Here is a 24,256-nt window from a genome sequence, read left to right on the forward strand (position 1 = left end):
CTGGTGCCCCCCCAATGCCGTGACCCACGGTACGCCACTGAAAGTTATATTCAAAAGGATATAAAACAAAAAGGGCGCACCCCATACCCTTGGTTGGGAGAGGGTAAATTTTAATTATTTCTTTAAACAGTTAATCAATCATTAATTATTAATACTTATTGATAATATTAATAATTATTAATTATTCAATTATTTATTTTTTATTAATTATCATTTCTTGAAACCATATTGGCACAAAAACAAATACGTTGTTTATTTCCTTGAAACTGTAGAGAAATGAAATTCACATTAGTACTAGGCATTAGACAGGTCCAGATTTGAGGTAAAGTTAATGCGCTAGCCTAAGCGAGCCCTAGCCTAGCACATGTCTTGCCATTAATGGCAGCTAGTTTGATAAGTGTTTAAGAATTGGATATATATTATATATATATAGATCTAAGCCTATAAGGCCTATGTAACTATGTAAGGGTACCGGTAATTTGACGATGCTAATTCATTGTGAGCAACTGAACGTGAATGCTTACGACCGGCACTGGTCGAGGTCAAGTCCACGCGCATGCGTACTCTTAATCCGAAGACGCAAGTCATGAATATTCATATGTTGGTCCAGAACTCGGTGGGAAAAATAATTTCGCTTCCGGCGGGCGACGACGGTGCCGCTTTCTATAAAAACCTAAATCTAGAGAATGTAAACAAGTGAAAATGCTGCATTTGCCTATTTCAGTAAAGAAATGCAACGTAGAGACGCCGTTAGACGGTGGTAAGTGGCAGCATAGCCATAGGCCATAGCCATTAGCATTATTCTTATTTGTGTGCGTGTGACTAAAAAGTTAGATCTAACTTGAGCTTCATTTTGGTCCCCTGCCTGAGCCTGTCCTTGGTCCCACGTTACTGATATTTTGTTACTTCATAGGAGCCTAATTCATAGTTCATTGTTTTCATAATCATACTCATATAGCACTCGCACTAGTACTTTTTAGTAGAAGTACGATACGAGTATAGAGTAGGCACTTCACTCGCGCGAGCGATCGTGCGGACAGAGCGCTGGACGAAGATTTTTGCATTGCAGTGAATGCCAATGGGGAGCGCATGTCTAACTAACATTTATTTTAAGTAACAAGTAACACTAACACTAGTAACAGTGAGTAACAGTACACACACAGTTCGCTCCCCTCGGCACTTCGGCCGAGTGAGTGCTGGGAGTTGCATTCGGAATTGCTCGATAAAACAGAGTCAGTTTCTTCCTTTATTCCGCTGATTTTGATTGGTCAAAAATTCCTGTGGTTGCTTCGTACACCTTCGGCAAATATCGATAATAAACAACACGGAGTTTCACCTACCAGATACTTGATCAGTGGGATGGAAGGACCTAATATTAAGGTATTAATTTTTCTTTGCTTGAAATCGCCTTCTCGTAATCATCGGATCTTATCAAAACTCGGTAAGTAATGAAATTGAATATTTGAGAACATTTTGTGAAAGTTGAATTGAATTTGGTTTGTAAAGAGCCAGCGGAAATGAACTTCAATTTTGAGTGTTGTGAGGTGTTTGTGAATCTGACTCGGCCGATCGAGCAGGGTTGTTTTTAGACCAAAAGCTTCGGTCTCTGTTATGTTGTTGTAGGTTGTTCAGCTGAACTCCGTTGGCTTCACTCACCAAATACAGAGACCGAAGTTCTAGCGCGATCTGTACAGGGGACTCAATGGCCATATGTTTATGTGCATTAAGTTCGGATAAAACAGGGCAGTGAAGTTGCGCAACAGCCGAGGTAAGTCACTGTTTTTGTTCCTTTTAACTTGATTTTCCCTTTTTTTTATGGGCAATTAATGGCAAGAGGGAATATAAATTTGCATTTCGGTTGGATTTATTTTCAAAAGTTTGATTCATTAAAGACAAAAATTGAAGAGCCCCGACGGGGGGATTTTGCATTGTAAGTCCCCTAATGGTGGCTGCACGAGAGCGAGCCGTCTGTGTACGAGGAGAAATTTAAAAAATAAAAAAATGTTAAAAAACTCCTCGAAACAGACGGCTGCCAGCTGTCTAGGTTGTTTTGAGCGTATACGAACAGCTGTGAGTGACGTCATCCCCGCTGCGATGGGCTCGAGATTATTTACTGTATTCAGACACAGTATGTTTCAGCCGTTGTATATTTTTTTAAATTACGATTTGAGCTCTGTTAATTATGAAATTTCAATTGTTATTTTGAAAATAATTTTGTAGAATTCGTGCGAAATATGTATTAAGAGCAAAACTGCAAGTAAACTTCAAGAATTTTTGTTTGATAAGTGATTTTGTGTTAGAATTCGTCTGAATGTCTAGAATATGGTATTGTTAATGGAAGTCGTATGTTTGAATGGCACAGAAAGCTCCTTTCATGAATTTAATTTAGAAATAGGTTTACATGTATGAGATATGTTTCATGAATTTGATATCTGATTATGGACCTTTGTTATGGTGTTAATTATTATTTTGAAGATATTAAGAAATAATAAGATATGACAATAATGAGGCAATAGTGATGATGAGACATTAATAATGAGACAATGAATATTGAGACAATAATAGGTCGCATTTCATAAGTTGGGTATGCAAAAAGGGTGGCGTATGAACAATTTTCCACACGGTGCAATGGATAAATTGTAGCTACATCACAGCATCTTGACCAAATTTATTAAGTAAGATCTCATTTTAAAGCTAGAACTATAGGCTAAATATATTACTATGAATAGGAGTGGGCTATAAGTGGGTGATTTTTGGTTTTACTGTGGGAACAGTTTTTTTGTGTTCCTTTTACCTTATCTCAACATAAAATGACAATATTTTTTGTCTCGGGTCCGAGAAAAAAGTGTGCCGGGCTAAAATCCAAAATGGTCGCCAAAACCCCCCAAAATCACAGTTTGGGCCACAACTTTTTTATTTGGTGGTCATTTTCTCTGGTTTTGGTGTCTATTCATATGTTTTGGGGGGCAGGCAATTTGTTTTCCTATAATTAGTACTTTTAAACCATTATTTGTAGATTTAAAAGGTAATTATACCTAAATTTTCCCATTTTTGTAGCCTTTTTTTCAGCCCAAAAGTGGGTTTTATCATCCTGGGGTTCTGGGATATTAGATGGTACGAGGTCAACAATAGCAAGCAGCTTCATGTAGCTATATTGCTTTTATTCCTCCACTTAGGGTTTTACGGATATTTGTGAATATCTTATCAAATAAAAGAAAATGTCATTTATCCTTAGGGGCTATACTGTGTACAATGCACTGTACATACTACACTGCATATATATCCATGCATTGACCACCATGTCATATGACAAGGCCTTTATATAAACTATAGTGTCATAGAAATGAGCTTCAAAGGTTTAGAATTAGATTGTGAATTTGATTCCTTGTCAGCTGATGTACATGGTGAAACCAGCAAATTAAATTACACTTACATGTAAATATCACATACATGTATATATACATACATCACATTTTTAGCCATATCTTCTTCATTTGGAGGCTTTTTTTAAAACCTGGTTCTGGTGTCTAACATGCCTATGTTTATGGGGTCAGGCAACTACTAGTATCATGGTAACGCTGATCAACAGCCAATCCGAATAAAGGATTGCATGCAAGTTACCATTAAGTTAAGTGAACATAATGGTTAATTTTTATGCAACAGGGCCCAGAATAGCTATAGTGTAAATTACCTCTCTCCGCCCCCTGAATTAGCATATTTGACAAAACATGTCTTAATTTCTGAGACAATACATATCTTCAATTTCTGAGGCATCTAATTCTAAGCCTGAGAGCTCATTTCTATGACACTACAGTTTATACAAGCCTTGTTATCTGTCATGGTGGCCAATGCATTTATGCAGTGCAGTATGTATGTTCAGTACATTGTACATGTATACTGTATAGCCCCAATGGATAATTGACATTTTTTTATTTAATAAGATATATTTCACAAATATCCGTAAAACCCAAAGTGGAGGAATAAAAGCAATATAGCTATATGAAGCTGCTTGCTATTTTTGACCTCGTACCATCTAATATCCTAGAACCCCAGGATGATAAAACCTACTTTTTGGCTGAAAAAAGGCTACAAAAATGGGAAAATTTAGGTATAATTACCTTTTAACTCTACAAATAATGGTTTAAAAGTACTAATTATAGGAAAAACAAATTGCCTGCCCCCCAAAACATATGAATAGACACCAAAACCAGAGAAATTGACCACCAAATAAAAAAGTTGTGGCCAAAACTGTGATTTTGGGGGGTTTTGGCGGCCATTTTGGATTTCGGCCCGGCACACTTTTTTCTCGGACCCGAGATAAAAAATATTGTCATTTCATGTTGAGATACATTACAAGGAATAAAAAAAAACTGTTGTCATATTGAAATTACAAAAAAAGTATTTTTGACCCATGTATAGCCCACTCCTACTATGAATTAGATCAATACAATATCAGGAACAAAAACTATAGCACATTGAGTTTGAAGTAACAGGGGTGGCGGAGCCGGTGGATGCGGAGCTGGTGGATGCGGTGAATGATAGAATATTAATTAAACTTAATTAACAACTTACTATAATATGTAATATGACTGTTATCCTCATATTTTTGGGTGTTTTAAAGCAGGGAACAACTAAATGTCATAAAAATTGACAATTTTGAAAATATGCAGCAATGAAATACATGTGTATGTCAGCTCTGATCTGCAACCTAATCAATTAGTAAACTGGAGAAATTTGGTTAATTATCTAGTTTGTAATCTTAATTTTTAGTACAAATGTTGTGTATCATTGCAACAAACATTTCTACCCATGATGTTGTCATTTTGCCAAGCATATAAATACAGTGACAGGTATTTTGGGGGCAAAAATGTGAAATTAAATAACGTTAATTAATTATTATAATTAATATGCATACAATAATAGATAATTATTCGATTCTTGGTACAGATAATTATTGATGTTTCAAGATTATAACTGCAAAATACTAGGGTGATCCAATGTTGCATTAACTTTTGACACCATTTTATGTGCAGCAGGTCCAATTTGAGAAAAACACATTTCAAAATTCACATTTACATTGACGTCTATGTAATAATTAGCTGTTAAGTAGTCATTTTAAAGAAAAATAAAGGTATTTGAGACTTAAAACTTTTTCATTACTTAGAGAATTGTAAAAGCTATAACATATCAAAAAATAAAATTTTTGACCATTTTTACCTTGTTCACGAAATTGGACCACCTTGTGACATGCGACCAGTAATAATTATTACAATAATAATTATTATGAAATATAATGATAACAATTATAATTATAATTATAGTAATTATAATTGTAATAGTTATTGAGACAATAATGTTAATGAGACGTCAATAATAATTATTATAAAAATTATTATAATAATTATAATTATAGAAATAGTTATAATTATAGTAATTATAATTATAGGCATTGAGACAATAACTATTATAACAATAATAAATTATTATTATAAAATAATTATAATGATAACAATTATAATGAAAATAATTATTATTGTAATAATTACTGAGAGTAATATTAATAGGACATCAATAATAATTATTATTGTAAAAATTATTATAATTATAATTATAAAAATAATCATAATTATATATTGTTATTGAAGGCATTTTAATTATTGAGACAATAACAATTATTATTATGAAATAATTATAATGATAACAATTATAATTATAATGATAGTAATTATAATTGTTATAATTATTCAGACAATTATATTAATGAAACAAAAATAATTATTATGATGATTATAATTATGATAATAATTGGAACAATAATAATGAAACGATGATGAGACAATAATAATATTAACAATATTATTGAGACCACAATAACAATAATGAGATAATAGACAATTGAAATCAATCTTTCTTTATTTTTTTTCTAAAAATCAAAAAATTATTATTTTAATTCTCTTTCTTTGATTTAAAATTATATTCATTGAAAATTTAATTTCTAATGTTCAAGCATAAAAAATCAATTTCAAGTCATGTTTACCCTGTGCACAAACCTACCACACGACAATTACCCCCGAAATAGGGTTACGTGTAGATTTTGGATAGGGGTACAGTGTAGTTGTCCGGGGGGGGGGGGGTAATTGTCCAAGGGGGGGTGGGGGTAATCATCCAGGGGTAGTTGCCCTTGAACCAAAAAAATCATAAGCCAATATGCCAAATCAATCTGAGTACTTTAAGATTTGAATAAAAAGCTTGTACAATTCCCCATAAGCTATGTATTATATTAAAGTGTGCCTTGCCCAAAACAGAGAATAATAAGATTTCGCAATCGTCTTTTGTCCACAAAAAGCCCTGTTTTTGTATCACAAAGATGACAATAACTCGACTTCTAGATATCGGAATTTGAAAATTCAACCAGTTTTGTGAATCGTAGATATTGAGCCTCATTGTGAGCATATCAAACATGCTGGAACAGCCATTCCTAATTTTCACCTGAAGTGCCTAGACTACAAGGTTAGTTACCTCAAGCGATGTTCGTGCAGGCTCCACTCCACTTCACTACCGCTACCCTACGCTCCACCTACCCGAACATCGAGCCCGTGAACTCGTTCGGATACTCTGAGAGGCAAAGGTGGGGGGGGAAAAAATATTCATTGTGAAAATTATAGAAAAAAAATATGAGAAAGAAAAATAGTTTAATTTCTTACTCTACACCCTTATTTCACTCCGTGTCCATCCTCCGGTTATCCTCAAAATTTGTGATTTTGGGCCAGTATCTAATTCCTCACACGTAATTATTCACAGCCGATTTAAAAACATCGCATGCGAGGGTCGCAGGTCAAACATCATGAATATTTATACCATATTGAATCAGTGGAATATTTTCCAAAACTCTTGGAATATTTCTGGTATTTTCTGAGCCATCCAATATAATATAAATATTCATGATGTTTGACCTGCTAATAAAAAACACACCACAAGGCTTCGTGATGAAGAAGTATATGTCAAAATATTTAAAATATCATCATGAAGTCCTCAAGGCTACGTTGCAATAGATTTTACAAACTTTAACGAACATGATGCAATATCAACGCTACTTGTAAGATTTTGATGGAAAAGCAAGAAGTAATCAAAATTTGCTTACCTGTGTGGTATCGGTGAGAAAACAGATCCGCTGAAAATATTTTTCATAATTATATAAAATATCGGAAAGTGAAATTCTATGTCGATTTTGATACGAGGTGATAGGGAATTGCACACTTGTTTTTATGGAATACTGTGTGGGGCACTGGTAGCCTTGCACTGCGCGTACTTACTATATTTTTATTCGTGAATTGGCTCGCGGCAGTGGCTGGATGACATCACATAATAAGCAAAGTGTACGCACCCGCTAGCGCAGAATGCCATGTTATCCGTTCTATACAATTCACCACTGTGCACCCACCTCAATTCTATCAATGTTTTTCCATAGGCACAGGATCCCTATGAAAGAAGTATTTAGTGGCTTGACCCTGAAAAGGAAAATAGCATGATGAAAAGTGCGGCGTCCGTTCTCTCCCAGTGCATCTAAAATTGCACACAAAATCAATAAAGGCGCTCAGCCATTATGGGAGACTGTCTCCCCATACGGGAGATTATCTCCAATATCAGAGACTTTTGTAAAGAATTCGGGCATCCAATTTCTAATTTTCAGTTGGGAGACCAATTTCCTTTGTTTACATTTGCTGCCATAGCCAAGGATTACCTTGGCGGCAAATGGAAATGTGACAAACAGATTTCTCATGGAAAAATTACCCCTTTTTGAACACCATCAACTTGTTTTCATAAGGATTTTTGTTGTCATCTACACAAAACAAATGGGCTTCTGACCTTGGTGAGACAAAATTTAGGGTGGAAAAAATTATCTTCTTGTTGGTCTTTTTTTCTTTTTTGTCCTTTTGAAAAGCAAGTCTCAATATGGGAGATTGTCTCCCATATTGCAGGGCCGACATGCGCCTCTACTGAAAATGGGAAACTGGTACGGATGGGCGCATGCACAAATTCTAACTGAAGTTAGCGATCAAAAGATCTGCCTGTGACAGCTCACCTGTTTATAATCATTATTTTTCAGTCCATATCAAAATTACAACGGATCCAAGTAATTTTGATATGGACTGAAGTTAGCTCCAAATTTTGCCCAGCACGAGTATTGTGACATTGCTATATATTGGCCGTCCACCTACTGACCCACTTCAATTCTATTGATGTTTGTCCTCACGGTCCGTATCATTAAATTCTAAATTAAATAGCTTGACCTTGAAAAAAGGAAATGCATCGGCGTCCGTTCTCTCCCATTCAAAATTGCACAAAAATGGCAAGCCACTGAGGCTAGCGATCAAGATATCTCCCTGTGGAAGCTCACCCATTTGTTCGCTGCATGTTGGCATGATTTTAGTCGATAACTTCAATACTGATATGGACAGGCTCAAATTACTTATCTCTTCATCAATAACACAGATCATCTAGCTCAGAGTTTTTATTTTAAAAAGATTTAATTTCAGATGAAAATTGTTCTTTTATAACAGACACAGATTCTCAGCCATACCAGCGAAGTGGACATTGTTGTGCCACTGATGGGATAAATTTGTATGTATTTGGAGGGTACCATCCTGAATATGTAATTACTGATGAGAGGAATCTACGCAGAATTGCACAGCATAATATATTCAGAGACGTAAGTACACAGTAAAAAGGGTACTCCGGGCTTAAAATTATGAACAGATATAGTAAAATCAGACAATTAAAAATCTGATCAAAACTGGATAACGTTTCATCAACATTTTTGTCCGACAAGTTGTCAGGTCTGATAACTCTCCCTGATTATGATTGGCTGAGAGGCACTGTTACCATAGTAACTGTCATATAAAACTGTACTTGTCGGATTAAACTTCTGACAAGTCCTTTTATGAAACGCTCCCCAGAATAACAAAGTTATGGCTATTCAGAGTTTGCAATATGTCGGTAGAACGGTGTTAGGCATGTCCTCATGTATGTGCAATAAGCAAGCTAATGATGTCATATCTCCACCTATTTGTGTGAAATTCTGTTTACTCAAATTTTCTTCTAGAAGAATGTAAAATAATGATTGACTGTTGAGTTAGTGTGCAATGTAATAATTGATGAATCTCATTTTGCTACAAGGGAGACATGTTTTTTTACGCACATACATGAAAATATTAAATAATTTTTATGTCGTGTAATAAAATATAAAAAAAAGGAAAGTCCTGATATGACATCACCAGCTATTGTATATTCATGACCTCATGAATATAACTGTTCACAAAATATTACTGGATTAAAAAATTCAATAACTTTTTTTTAAATCAGATTTTGATGAATATTTTTCTAGTATTTTGCCAGTTGAATTTTACTATATTTATTCAGATATTATTTTCAGCCTAGAGTAAAATTGGAAATGGTTTAAAGTCATACCTAATACCTATTCATAAATCCGGTAACAGAAAATCTCAAAATAACTTCCGTCCTATTTCAATTCAACCCACTATATCAAAACTACTTGAAGATTCGTTCAACGGCAATTGATAACAATTTTAGAATATAATAGACTCTTATCAGACGGTCAGTTTGGGTTTTGGAGTTAACACTCCACCCTAACATCTTTAGTTAGAATAACAGACCAGTGGATGCATGCTGCTGATAATAATATTGCAATACAACATATCTTGGATTTATAATTGTTAATAAACTAAAGTGGGATGGCCATATTGAAATCTTATATGGAAAGGTTGGTAAGTTAGTCAAATATTTTGGTAGACTGCTATTTCATTAATGGAATAAATTCAAATTTGATTTACAAAGTCATTGATTTGCCCCTTTTCGACTATGTGAATAGTTTAATCGATTCCTCTGATAAAAACTTACCAAACAATTGCAAACCCTCTAAAAATTACACAAGTAGAATAATGAAAGTTTTGAAATGGTCTTCCCTTGAATCAAGAAGAGAAATATATTTGTTTATAAATCAGTCCATGAAACATGTATGTTGTCTCCAAGGATGTCCGAAATGTTTCAACCATCTTTTCATCATTATTCACTCCTTAATTCTTATAACATTGCTTTACCCAAACCCAAAAAAGTATATTCTTGGCGTACTACATGTATCCAATACAGAGGTGCATCTCAATATAATACTCTTCCCCATGATATGAAATTATTGGAAAATATCAACGCATTCAAAAAAGGCCTTAAAAACATTATCCCAGACTTTCTGTAGCTCCCCGTTCAGATCTCTAATCTTACTTTTTTATCTGGTGTATACAGTTTATTGAAAATATGTTTTTTCGTAACTGTTTCACATTTTGTTGGTCTTTATTGTAAGTCAATTCTATAAGTTTATCCTTTCCTGCTTTATACAGTATGTATACTAGTAGGGACCCCTTTGTAATATAGCGTACATGTAGACATGTTTTCAATACTGAGTAGGGCAACCCCTCTGTCTTTTTATTGATCTTTTCTTTGTAATTATATACATTATTGTTTTTAATTGACAGAAAATAAATGTAATCACTCCACATATTGGGAATTCATATTGGCAACAGGTGATGTCATTATGATGTAGGGTATTAGCCTTAGGGTAAACAACAACTCCATTTACTTCAAAAAGATGTGTCAGAATTCTATTTTCTTTTAACATTAATCAATCTAAAACTATGAATTCATAGAAATTCAATGTACCCCATTTTGAACCAGTGTTAATATTGTACCTAAGGTATAATATTCAATTTCGTATATAATTGCTATAAGAGATTATGAAGAGATTTCAACATCTATATTTCTTTCAGTTGCACTGTGAGTTTACCTTGATGTTCATCACCATTATTTTATTTTGTATATAGTTATGGTGCTATAACTTTGCTACAAAAACATGGCATGAAGTGAAGACATCAGGCAGTTCCCCATCCGAGACAGCGTCCATGTCAAGTAATCAGTTTTGTTGTTATTCTATATGGTTTTATAATGTTTCAGTTTTTTTTTTCATGTTGTAGCAAATTTTCTTCTGAAGATTTTATACAGTGTAAAGAAAAGAATTAAATATGACATGAACACAGGCTGGAAAGAGTATCTTCGTCCAAATAATTTGATACCATACTTATGTGGTATATCTTTACGCTTCTTTGCAGTGATGTAAATTTTGACTTGCGCCAAAGTTAGGTATAACACAATTATTGAATCCACATGTCAATGATGTCATAATCCTGCAAGGGTTGCATTAAAATCCATTGCAAAAAAAATCAACAATTAACATTAGAATTGTTTAATGAATACTTTTAATACCAATCCTCTAGTTAATTTCATTGAAAGGGGTTTGTAAATTATGTTTACTAAACTTGTGTAGGAATATGACATCATTGGCATCTGGATTCATTCATTGCAGCCATACCTTACTTTGATGCTAATAAAACTTTACATCACAGTAAAAAATACCTCTTCATTATCCAATCATTAACACATACAGAATAAATATGGTATCACATTATTTGGGGGAAGACACTCTTTCAGGCCATATATAATAATTATGTGTTCATGAAATATTTTTTCCTTAAATTAGGGATTTGTGAGGTGTCAATTTTTTATTTCTTACACGGTATCATATAGTAGTTGTGCAATCGATTGGTCGGTCACACAGGCAGAAAATTGAGACCGTGCCATGTTTAAATTGTCTGACTGAGCAATCAGCCCATTTGGAAAGTGCTTTCCATGACAAAAGGCAAGATGGTCGCATAACCATTGGGGAATTTTTCCTTGCATTTCCAAAAAGGATTTTAGGTCTATTATATCACCAAGGAACATGAGTTTTTGATAATAAGTCTGTCAAAACATTTGGAATGGCCATATGGCATATTTACTAGGTTAGTTGATAATGTCATCAGATGGTGGGGAAAGTGATTTTCCAGGCATTATTCACAGGCAAAATCTTTACCACAATTATTCAATATTCATTTGATGAATGTTGTTTGTTATTTGATAACTTATTATTTCCATGTTTATATTCCAGATATATCTTAGGCTTAGGTAGGTGTTAGAACTGTGTGCACTACTTTATGGCTATTGTTACATATTTTCTTTACTTCATAATTTTCATTGAGTCTGAATTGTTGGCATTATTTCATTTATATTCCTGTTAATATTCTTACATAAATATGGTGTGATTGGGCACTTTTATGACGACTTTTGTTTATGTTTATCTGGTCATTCATTTTTAGGGGAAATATTATACCCCAGTCTTGTTTTTAATGAAGGTAAGCATAAGCTTTGGTATTCAAACAATTTTTAAGAATAGTTTAAAGTACTGGTATCCATTTGAGTCTGAGACCTCTCATGAATTATTTTCAATTCACAAGGTTAATGTGTATTATGGAAACTTATTCACTCCTTTCATATGCTTTTACTTTCCAGTGATCCTAAGTGGAAGCACCTTAATATGTTTTGGTGGAACTCTCTATCCCTGGGGGTCAAAGAGCAACAACAAGATCTACACCCTTAACCTCGCTGAACGCAAATGGAAAGTACTTCAATGCTCCGGTACTATCCCAGCTAAATACGGGCAGGTATGTTTTGCTGCTCAGCATTTGTGAAATTTGCATAGCTTTTTGTCTATGCATAATTACATACTTTTTGGATGAACAATGCAGCCTGCTTGATGAGGCAGCTATTATGAACTGTAAATGACTGGATGAGAAATTACTGATCTCTTAAAGGTAAAAGATAGTTGCAGCAAACAATTATTTCATGAGAAAGTCTTTAAAATCAAGGTTAATTGTCAAAATATTATCATATATCTAGATCTGGTACATTAAAGTAAACTTATCTTTGAGAAATCATGAAATCATGGCTCAAAATCGATAATTCTGATGATCACTAACACTGAAAACCATATGTGGGACAATGTATTAATATTGCTCGGAAAAATACCCGACATTTGGAATTCCGTGCTTTGCTGATTTCTTAGCAATTACGCAATTTCTTCCAGAGCCACTTGGCACATATTTTTCATTCATACATAAAAATACTTACTTGGGTGGTAATTTTATTGGATTCTGTTTGAAGTTCTTCGAACTCATTTTGAGATCGTTACCACAACTGGTATTTATCTTTCAAGCAGTGAAATTATCATTTTAAATAAAAGCCTTCTCCCCCACCACTCTTGACAGGGAATATCGACCCACTAGGCAGAACTACTATACTACAATCCTGTTCTTTCTTTGGCCTTTGGTGTTAATGATATACAGTGATGCTAAAAAGTTACTGAAATCCACCCGAAAATTAACATATTTATTCAAGTTCTGCTATGTTTTAGCTATGTGATTGTGAAGTCAGGTGATAAAATATTACATTCAATAAAGTTTGTTTCTCTGGGCTTGCTGAACATTGTAGTGTTGTTTACAGTCAACTCTTGGCATGAAGGAGTGCATTTTGTGGTGGGGTTCACTATTAAACTTGAGCACAAAGAATCAATTAGTTTCCATTCTGTGTTAAACCTAGGCCATGTCTCTTCACGATGGAGCTTTATATGTGTATGGTGGATGCAGGCGGATCAGTGAGGAGGAACATTTGTTTGATTCTGAGCTTCATCATCTAGATATGAAGACTCATGAATGGTCTCTCATTCTGGACAAAGACCATAAGGAGAATGTGACGTTAACCCATTTAAGAGGCATGTACAGACATGGATTGGCATACTATCAGGACAAAATCTATGTGATTGGCAGCAGCTGGGAAGAGCTAACCAGCATTCTATATTATCACAAGGTGATTTGAATTGAGCAACAAGGCGAAGTCCACCCTAACATCATTTTGGCTTTAGTAAAAGCTGGAAATTGAGATATTAATGAAGAATTAATGAAAATGCATTAAAAGAAATGATAAAGTTATGAATTATTCAAGTTTTGTTTTTGAAATATCACATGTATGCAAGCAGCTGCCCCTGTATCATGTAATATGAAGTCCATTCAGTAATAGTTTAAGTAGACTGAAATAAATTTCTTATATATGAAGTGTATTTGAAATGACTTGTCTACTATATCAAACGCACAAGTGAAATTATTCTACCTTTTAAAGGTCAAGTCCACCCCAACAAAATGTTGATTTGAATCAATAGAGAAAAATCAGACAAGCACAATGCTGAAAATTTCATCAAAATCGGATGTTAAATAAAAAAGTTATGACATTTCAAAGTTTCGCTTATTTTTAACAAAATGGTTATATGAACGAGCCAGTTACATCCAAATTAGAGAGTCGATGATGTCACTCACTCACTATTTCTTTTGTTTTTTATTGTTTGAATTATACAATATTTCAATTTTTACGAATTTGACGATTAGGACCTCCTTGCCTGAACCACAAAATGTTAAAATAATGGAATTCCACGTATTTAGGGAGGAATGAAACTTCATTTCACATGACAATGACGAGAAAATCAAAATATTTTATAATTCATATAATAAAATACAAAAGAAATAGTGAGTGAGTGATGTCATCAGTTCCCTCATTTGCATACCGACCGGGATGAGCATATAACTCTTTTGCGAAATGAAGCGAAACTTTAAAATGTCATAACTTTCTTATTTTACATCCGATTTTGATGAAATTTTCAGTGTTATGCTTGTTAAATTTTTCTCTTTTTATTCGAATCAAGTTTTTGTTGGGGTGGACTTGTCCTTTAACATCTGGGCGGATTTTCTAAAAATAATATGATATGAATGGATTCAGAAACATCAGACAAACTTTAAAACATTGAAAATTTGATCAAAATCGGACAAGGAATAACAAAGTTATAGTATTTTGAAGATTTGCATAAATGTAGTACTAAGATCATATTTCAGATTCTGCTGATAGAAATCAAAGTGATTCAGAATCTGATATGGCACCCAAGAACGGGTCAAGTGTAATTGTGTGTAACTTAGCATTATGAAATGCCACCCAGGTAATGGTAACTCTTTGTCATGTTTGATCTATTCCAGGTACATGTCTTTGATATTGCTGAAGGAAGGTGGTCATGGGAAACAGCAATACCCACAGAAGACAACCGGTACCCACAGAGGAGAGTGTATCATAGTTGTGCGCAGTGGAATTCAGGTCTGTTCACATCCATCTTAATACCATGGGTTTCTTTGTAGTCAATACTCATTTGTAGGACACCTTTCTTGCTAGTGTAGTTTTGCCTTCAGGTTTGTCTTCCAATTGTTAACATTTTGGATATTGAAATGTGTATTCAGGTGTCTACCTGATGAAAAATTCAGTATAGTCTTCAAAACACTGTTTAGTTTGGCCTTCAGATTTATCTTCCAGATACCTACATTGAGGATGTTTAAATTGGTCTTCAAATTACTACCTGATAACATGTTTAGCAATGGCTAAAAATATTAATATAAAATGTCCCTATGTTTTTAAAATGATGATTAAAGGACAAGTCCACCCCAACAAAAAATTGATTTGAATAAAAAGAGAAAAATCCAAACAAAATTTCATCAAATTCGGATGTAAAATAAGAAAGTTATGACATTTTAAAGTTTCGCTTAATTTCACAAAACAGTTATCTGCACATCCTGGTTGGCATGCAAATGAGGAGACTGATGACATCATCCACTCACTATTTCTTTTATATGATATATTCTAATTTTCTCATTGTCAAGTGAAATAATAATTAATTCCTCCTGAACATGTGGAATTAGCATTGTTTGATAACATATGGTTCAGTCAAGTTGGTCCTTATCGTCAAATCTGTAAAAAATATAATTCAGACAATAAAAAACAAAAGAAATAGTGAGTGATGGACATCATCGACTGACTCATTTGCATGTCACTGAGTTGTGCATATCACTGTTTTGTGAAAAATAAGCGAAACTTTAAAATGCCATAACTTTCTTATTTTACATCCGATTTTGATGAAATTTTCAGCGTTATGCAAGTTTGATTTATCTCTGTTTATTCAAATCAACGTTTTTTTTGGGTGGACTTGACCTTTGATATCCTTAAGTGGTTCTGTTTTCAAGTAGTTCTATTTTCTGCAGTATCCACCTCCAATGTAAAGTTTTCTATACCTTGCCAAGGAGAATAATATCATTTGTGCTTGGGTGTGTATCCACTTTTAAGGGTAAATTTTAGTAGCTGTAATTGTTTAAAAATTCATTTTAACAGAATACAACAAAATAATCACCCAAATGTTTCTAAATAACAATATGTCCCAAGTGATTCTGGTTCAAAAAATTGTAATTGCCGAGTAGTAAGCAAAATAAGTAGGCATTCTGTCAGTACATGCTGTAATAAGCATACACATCCATAATGTGTGCTTTTCTATGTTGATGATTTTCAATGTACCCATTATTCACCTAGTTTTCATGATTTCACAACAGTTCATATGCTGACTCGGTATCAGAAATTGAACTAGGTTTCTAAAGGCCATGGGCTGAGGCTTGAAATTCTTCATTTTCTTGACCCACCTCATGGAATTACTTTACTTAAAAGATTTGGGACATTATACTTATAACAACTGCAGATGTTCCAAAGTTCACTTTTGAGCATACACAAGAAATCTTTGAAAATTTAGCTTCTTGATTTTAAATGCCTTTTAAAATCTCATTGCCACTACTCATATTCATCTTGCGTAATGGGTGGAATCGTGAAATATCACATAAATTATTCTAAGTCTATTAACATCTCAATATTATGTCACGTTCGCAGATGTCTACATATGCGGTGGTCACGATGCCCGCTACTTTGTCATGGATGACATTTGGTGTCTTCATCTCCCTGATCTGAGGTGGACGCAGTTGATTACCTCTCTACCCGTACCGTCCTTTTTCCACTCGGCAGCCATAACTGATGTGAGTCCATAAAAACCCTACTTCTCAATACATGTGTATTCAAAGTTAATTCACAAAGCAAGGATTGCCATCTCCCCATCCCGTCTCCCTCTGTATTTGCGAAATTTGGGGGGGGGGTTGGTCTCCTTTTCCTTCTCTTCATCCTCTTTAGATAAATTTTAGTTTTTACAATCATTAGCTGGATTTTTATAGAAAATTAACCTCAAGTATTATATAATACATGTACATGTAGATGCAAATGTAATATGTTACATGCTAAAGTATGAGCAATTGGTCAATATTATGGAAAGGCAGTGAGGCATTCTAACATGTGCCCACTTATGCCTATTGGTGTTGATTATTTTCAGCACACTATTATCACACTTAAATGTGTTTGTGACATATATTAAAGAAAGGAAGAATGAATTTGGCTAGTATTCTATTTCTTGTTTACCTCCCGTCCAGACTAAATGCATGTATCTCTTCGGTGGTGTCAAAAACTTTGCGGGCCGTGACCACAATGTTGATCGTATCCGTACCAAGATCATCCAGAAGATCTGGCTTGCGATTCCAACTCTTACTGAACTCTGCTGGCAGAATGTTCTGGAACTTTGTCCCAAGATGGCTAAGCTGTCCAAGGAGGAACTTTTCAGTCTAGGAATACCCAAAATCTTCACTGACAGATTAAAACCGATAAGGTGACAATGACTCAAACTTGCATATTTTCCTTCTGGAAAACGTTGATAAACTAGAAAATGATATGGTATTTAACTCATGTTGTCTAAACAATATTTTTACTATAAAGCAGATGACATTATGTTTATTTTTTCCTCCGCCTCAAAGGGTGCCAGAGGCATGATGTTTTCTTGTCATCTGTCCATGCCTGCAAACATATTAATACCATATTGCAAGAATATAGATTTTGATGAAACTTCATACTGTGGGATCATGAGTTCAAAGTCATTTTACATCTCATGAGTCAATGACAGATTTCCATTAAACATTACATCGATGTACCAATATAGATGTTCTCATTGTATGCATTCTGATGAGATCATGACGAGGTCAGAGGTTCTTGGACACAGACCAATTTGACAACTTCTCAACATGATATCTATAGAACCAAAGGACAGGTTTTCAGGAAACATCATAGCTGTATTGTCAATTGTGGGTTGACCACAGTTGATTCTCATCTCAGAGTCATAGAATCAAAGTTCAAGTTCACATAGATCACAGAGTATATAAAGATGGGTGTTTGTGCAATAACAGTTTCATTGGGCAGATTGACTTTATATAACATGGATATAAAATGATCTTGGGCCCCATAGCACAAAGTTCAATGATTGATTGCACATAATGATAAATGCAATCGAACATGGTAATGAATTATGTTATCAATTTTACTAAGCTCTGGATTACAGGGGCCCAGCTGGGATTTTGGGATTATAAGGGCGGATGTCAAAGGTAAAAACCACATTTTATTTTGATCTGGTAAGGTGGAGGCATTAAGTTTGACTGCATGTAGTAGAGAATCAGTTTTGTTCTGAAATATTATCCCGCAGTGCAAAGTGTAATCGAGGTACTGTTTACAAATAAAAAGATAAAAGGGATTGCCGTCAGCTGCGAAAGGTACCATTTGCTATATTACTGTAATAATACCTAAATGTAAAGTATGATCCTGTGTTTACTATGCTATCAGGCAGTCTTTTTGTGCTGTCTGTTTGGGTTCTCTCATAAGGAAGAAGGGATACCAGGGGCTGTTTAATAATTTTTTTGGTAAATTTATGCATGAGTTTATTAATGACTCAACTGAGCCATAATAGTTATCAGTCATTTTGAATGACATTAACCAAATATGAAGTAAACTGATCTCTCTACTATTATGAGTGCCTTGGATATGATTTGCCACATTCTGGATAATGAATTTTCAGATTTATATATATCAGATTTTGGGAAATCATTCCCCACCCCCCAAAAAATTTCAGTCTTTGATAGAACTCAAGATAAAATAAAAACCCTTGGGGCTTACACCTTGGCACATCATATTCCAGTCTTTATAAGTCACCCATAATTATACAAAGAGTTTTTGAAGCAACCCCAGCTTCATTTATTTTACAGTTTTTTATTCTTATAATGATGACATAAACAAACCTACACAAACAGAACTTCCATGGTGTCTCTATAACAGGCAGCTTTAGATTTGCATTGTAACTTATACTGAGACTAGTGTACAACTCATTGCTCACGTCAAGTTTACAGATTTGCATAAGATTTGTGAAGATGCAATTTTAGATAGCAGTGCCCTAAACAATACAACAATCTAATCTAAACAATATCATTCTGTGCTTGTCATAAAGTGAGCATGGCATCAGGATATTATAGTACTAAAAGTAATGACAAAATTTATGACTGCTAGACCCTGTCATTAATTTAATTATACTTTTACTTATCATGGGATTATGCATGTTTATGAATTCACATAATTTTTGTGCGGGCAATAGAGAAAAGACAAAATTAATGTTAAATTTGACGACAAAAGTTATGACATCCACCAGAATACCGATTCTGGTATATCTCTGAGAAAAGACAATGTTCAGATTCAGAATACGTCCCGAGTTTTCTTGCCCATGTGCAATTCAACACTGCATGATATTAGAAATTGCATTGCAAGTTAACCCTAATTCTCCCGGGGGGGGGGGGGGGGGGCCATTATGGCCCCCCCCCTCGACAATTTTCGTGATATATCTGCTGCGCAAAATGTTTTGACCTCGCCGCTCACTGACTTTTTACTTTCAAATCTCGCGCAAATTTTGAGACCAAATTTGTGACGCCCGGGTACGCGGTTACGACATTACGCAACATTATGTAAGTGCATGTCAGACCCAAAATTGCTCATAAACGTGATTTCATGTACAAATCCAATGCAAATTGTGTATTTGGCCAAAATTCATAAATGTATCATTACTTCTACTTTTAATGATTAAACTTGATTAATTTTGCCTTGTTTATGATAAGAATTAAGTCTGGAGCGATTTCCATCGAAAAAACACTAAAAAACAAAAAGTAAAAAAACAAAGAAATACATAAGAAATTAAAAAAAACAATAAAATACATAAGAAATCGGTCTTGGTACCAGAATTTTTTTCATTCACAATTGTTAGGAATGCTATAAAGAATATTTTCACCAACAAATAGCATTCTAGGAGCTTTATTTAGTGAATCAGAGCAAAAAGTATGATTTCATGAATAAATTAGCATAATTAATTCATATAAAATAAAAGTATATGAATTCAGTGAAATTTACCAATGCAACTGCGTAGATTACGTCATTCGCTACCATCATGCAAATTTTCGTTGTGATTGCGCAATCCACGGCTGAGATCTTAAGGGGGGCCATAATGGCCCCCCCCCCCCCCCCCCCCCCCCGGGAATGACAAGAATCAAAATACCCCGGGAGATTGAGGGTTAAAGCTCCCTGCTAGTAACCAGATAATATTTATTTTCAGGAATCATTCACGTAATACAACTTTCATCTCGATAATTTTATGATATATTTTATCTCATTGGTACTAATGTTATTAGAATATGGATCTTATTTCTGATGTGTGATCTTAAACATTTGTTGATGAAATCACTAAAGAGTGTGATTTTCAATGTATTTATCACTGTGAAGTATTCATATTAATACCTATATACTTGAGACAAAATTTGTCTACTTAATCAGTACAGTTTTTATATCATTATATACATACAAAGATAATATTGTGCTGGTCTTTAGTACAATTGAACAGAATTAACGTCTGTTCAGTTTCCCTATTCAATAACTCGCATTTTGTTGTGGTAATTAAGTGAATAACCAATATTTTCAATTTTATTTTAAACATGAGTGAAGGTGAGTAAGACAGATATGCATATGCCGAAGGTTTTTTAGCTCATCCGGCCCGAAGGGCCAAATGAGCTTGTGCCTTGGTGTGGCGTCTGTCGTCCGTCCACAATTTCAAAATGCTTCTTCTTCGCCATTTCAAATCCTATTTCAATTCTGTTTGCTTTATATGATAGCACTAGGTGGGAGATTCAAAACTTCTACACAGAATTTTGAAATTCATTAAATATGCTGATTTATGCGCATTTTAAAAATTCTCAAAAAATGCTTCTTCTTTATTTGTTGACCGATTTTGAATTTTTTGCTTCCATCTGGTAGAGCTTCATGAGGTTCACCAAACGTCTACACAGAATTTTGAAATTTTGACCAGAACAATTTTTATGCTAATTTATGTGAAATTAATTTATGCATATTTTTAAAAATTCACATAAAATGCTTCTTCTTTATTTGTTGACCGATTTTGATTTTTTTTCTTCCATCTGGTAGAACTTCATGAGGTTCACCAAACTTCTACACAGAATTTTGAAATTTTCAGTAGAAAAGTATTTATGCTAATTTATGCAAAATTTATTCATAAATCACAGAAAATGCCTCTTCTTTATTTGTTGACAGATTTTGATTTTTTTTCTTCCATCTGGTAGAATTTCATGAGGTTCACCAAACTTCTACACAGAATTTTGAAATTTTTAGTAGAAAATTATTTATGCTAATTTATGCAAAATCTATTCATAAATCACAGAAAATGCCTCTTCTTCTTTATTTGTTGACAGATTTTGATTTTTTTTCTTCCATCTGGTAGAGCTGCATGAGGTTCACCAAACTTGTACACAAAAGTTTGAAATTTTATCTAGAAAATTATTTATGCTAATTTATGCAAAATTTATTCATAAATCACAAAAATGTTTTTTCTTCATTTGTTGATCAATTAGCTCGAGGTGGTGATACAAAATTTCAACACAGAATTTTGAAACTCATTAAATATGCTAATTTATTCGTATATTTTCAAAATTCACAAAAATTACTTATTTATTTGTTGATTGATTTTGATTATTTTTGTTCCATATAAGAGGTTCTACACAGAGTTAAGAAATTTTTACTAGAAAATTATTTATGCTTAATTTATATGAAATTTATTCATAGATCACAAAAAATGCTTCTATGTCATTTCTTCATCAATTTCAATTCTATATCCTCAATTTATGTCACCAATATAATTCACTACAGTGTCAACTGGGCTGAAATTAAAATTGTGTTAAATTTCGTTGCGAGATGCCGGATGAGCTCCACATCATTGATGTGCTAGTTTTTCTTTTATTAACAAAAGAGCCCCATATTGCAAGGCAAACATATTATATAGATTTGAAATTTATCCTGATGTACTAGCATTTGTCTGAAAAGTGCATGTATGTAAAATTCATTTCTCTGAAATCTTACTCATGATTGGTTCTTATTCATTGTCACATGTATTTTGAAAGGAATTGGATTGATATCTCAAATATGCAGCACAATTTTTGTTTCATTGGTGATATGACCTAATACGAGATGTGGGGTATGGTCTTTTGTCTCATTAGCTTGTATGGCTGTAGTAAATACTGTTCACATTCATTGAATTATAATGGCCTGAATTTACAGAGTTGTTCTGAAGCTATGGTTTATTATACAGATTTTGTGCATTAATTATGCTTATTTCAGTGCATATATTTGGAAAGAATGCTATAATAAATGCATGCTTTAAAAAAAAATAATTATACATTATTTCTTGTTTTATTATATGATTAATGGCCCTATTGCCAATACTACATGGCAAATAGGGTACAATCTCCCGGTCAAGTTGCACATGATACATGTGGAGGTGAAGCATTTAAAGGACAAGTCCACCCCAAAGAAAAGGTTGATTTGAATAAAAAGAGAAAAATTCAACAAGCATAACACTGAAAATTTAATCATAATCGGATGTAAAATAAGAAAGTTATGACATTTTAAAGTTTCGCTTAATTTCACAAAACAGATGCACATCCTGGTCAGTATGCAAATGAGGAGACTGATGACATTATCCACTCACTATTTCTTTTGTATCTTTTTATATGAAATATTCTAATTTTCTCATTGTCAAGTGAAACAACAATTAATTCCTCCATGAACATGTGGAATGAGCATTGTTTAACCCTAACTAGGTCGGGCTTTTTTGGCTGTTCTGTGGCCGGGGGGGGGGGGGGTTGATTCAACCCCCCCCTGAGATCTCGGCCGCCGATCGCGTGAGCGCCGCAAAAATTTGCACGCTGGTAGTGTGCGATGTAATCTACAAGGCTGTATGGTAAAATTTTCCAAAATAATGAGATTTTATTTTATATGAATTAATTATGCTAATTTATGCATAAATCATACTTTTTGCTCTAATTCACTAAATAAAGCTCCTAGAATGCTAATTTTTGGTAAAAATATTCTTTGTAGCATTCTTAACAATGGCAATTGAAAAAAACTTCGGTTTGGAAATCAATTTCTTATGTATTTTATTGTTTTATGAATTTCTTATGTATTTCTTTGTTTTTCAACCTTTTGTTTTTCTTTGTTTTTTTCACCAGATTTATTGCACAACCTTTTTGAAGCATAATTATGCTAAAATCAATTGCTTTCAGCTGTTTAAAGTAGAAATAATCATATCTTTATGAATAAGATGAGAAAACTCAATTTGCATTGACTTTGTACACAAAATCACGTTTTGGAACAATTTTTGGTCTGACATGCACTTACAAAATGTTGCGTAATTTCGGAACCGCGTACCCGGGCGTCGCAAATTTGGTCTCAAAAGATGCGCGAGACTTAAAAATATAAACTCTGTGAGTGGCGCGGTCAAAAAATTTCGCGCGGCGGAATGATCGCAGAAAATGTTGAGGGGGGGTTGATTCAACCCCCCCCCGGCCATTTTAGGGTTAAAGGGATGGTCCGGGCTAAAAGTATTTATAGCTTAATAAATAGAGTAGAATTCACTGAGCAAAATGCCAAAAATTTCATCAAAATCGGATAACAAATAAAGTTATTGAATTTTAAAATTTAGCAATATTTTGTTAAAACAGTCGTCATGAATATTCATTAGGTGGGCTGATGATGTCACATCCCCACTTGTTCTTTTGTATTTTATTATATGAATTTAGGTTTATTCAATTTTTTTCCTCCAAGAACTAGAAAAATTGGATTGACAACTGATTTAGTGTATTAGATATTTGTTGTTGCAACTTATTTCATTATAAGGGAGACATATTATTCACACAATTATGAAATAATGAAAAAAATATGATTTTATGTAATAACATAAGAAAACGGAAAGTGGTGATGTGACATCATCAGCCCACCTAATAAATATTCATGATGACTGTTTTCACAAAATATTGCTAAACTTTAAACTTGAATAACTTTATTATTTGTTATCCGATTTTGATGAAATTTTTGGCATTTTGCTCAGTGAATTCTACTCTATGTATTAAGATATAAATATTTTCAGCCCGGACCATCCCTT

General features: G+C 33.7%; 1 protein-coding gene across 1 annotated transcript; it reads left to right on the forward strand.

Annotated features, from left to right (window-relative positions):
• The first annotated feature begins 629 nt into the window (after positions 1–629).
• LOC129257259 (kelch domain-containing protein 10-like) lies at positions 630–20,279 on the forward strand. Its single transcript, XM_054895542.2, has 8 exons — positions 630–760; positions 8,562–8,710; positions 10,893–10,977; positions 12,454–12,605; positions 13,540–13,806; positions 15,018–15,132; positions 16,738–16,880; positions 17,325–20,279. Exons 1-8 carry the CDS (start codon positions 703–705, stop codon positions 17,559–17,561), a joined length of 1,206 nt encoding a protein of 401 aa, XP_054751517.2. The 5' UTR covers positions 630–702; the 3' UTR covers positions 17,562–20,279.
• Positions 20,280–24,256: the final 3,977 nt, after the last annotated feature.

This window comes from Lytechinus pictus, chromosome 3 (assembly GCF_037042905.1).
Source record: "Lytechinus pictus isolate F3 Inbred chromosome 3, Lp3.0, whole genome shotgun sequence".
Taxonomy (NCBI): domain Eukaryota; kingdom Metazoa; phylum Echinodermata; class Echinoidea; order Temnopleuroida; family Toxopneustidae; genus Lytechinus; species Lytechinus pictus.

Coding starts and splice junctions, on each gene's coding strand:
- LOC129257259 (XM_054895542.2), top strand. CDS start 703: ATGCTGCATTTGCCTATTTCAGTAAAGAAATGCAACGTAGAGACGCCG. Junction 10,978..12,453: donor CGAGACAGCGTCCATGTCAA/GTAATCAGTTTT, acceptor TTTACTTTCCAG/TGATCCTAAGTGGAAGCACC. Junction 12,606..13,539: donor TCCCAGCTAAATACGGGCAG/GTATGTTTTGCT, acceptor TGTTAAACCTAG/GCCATGTCTCTTCACGATGG.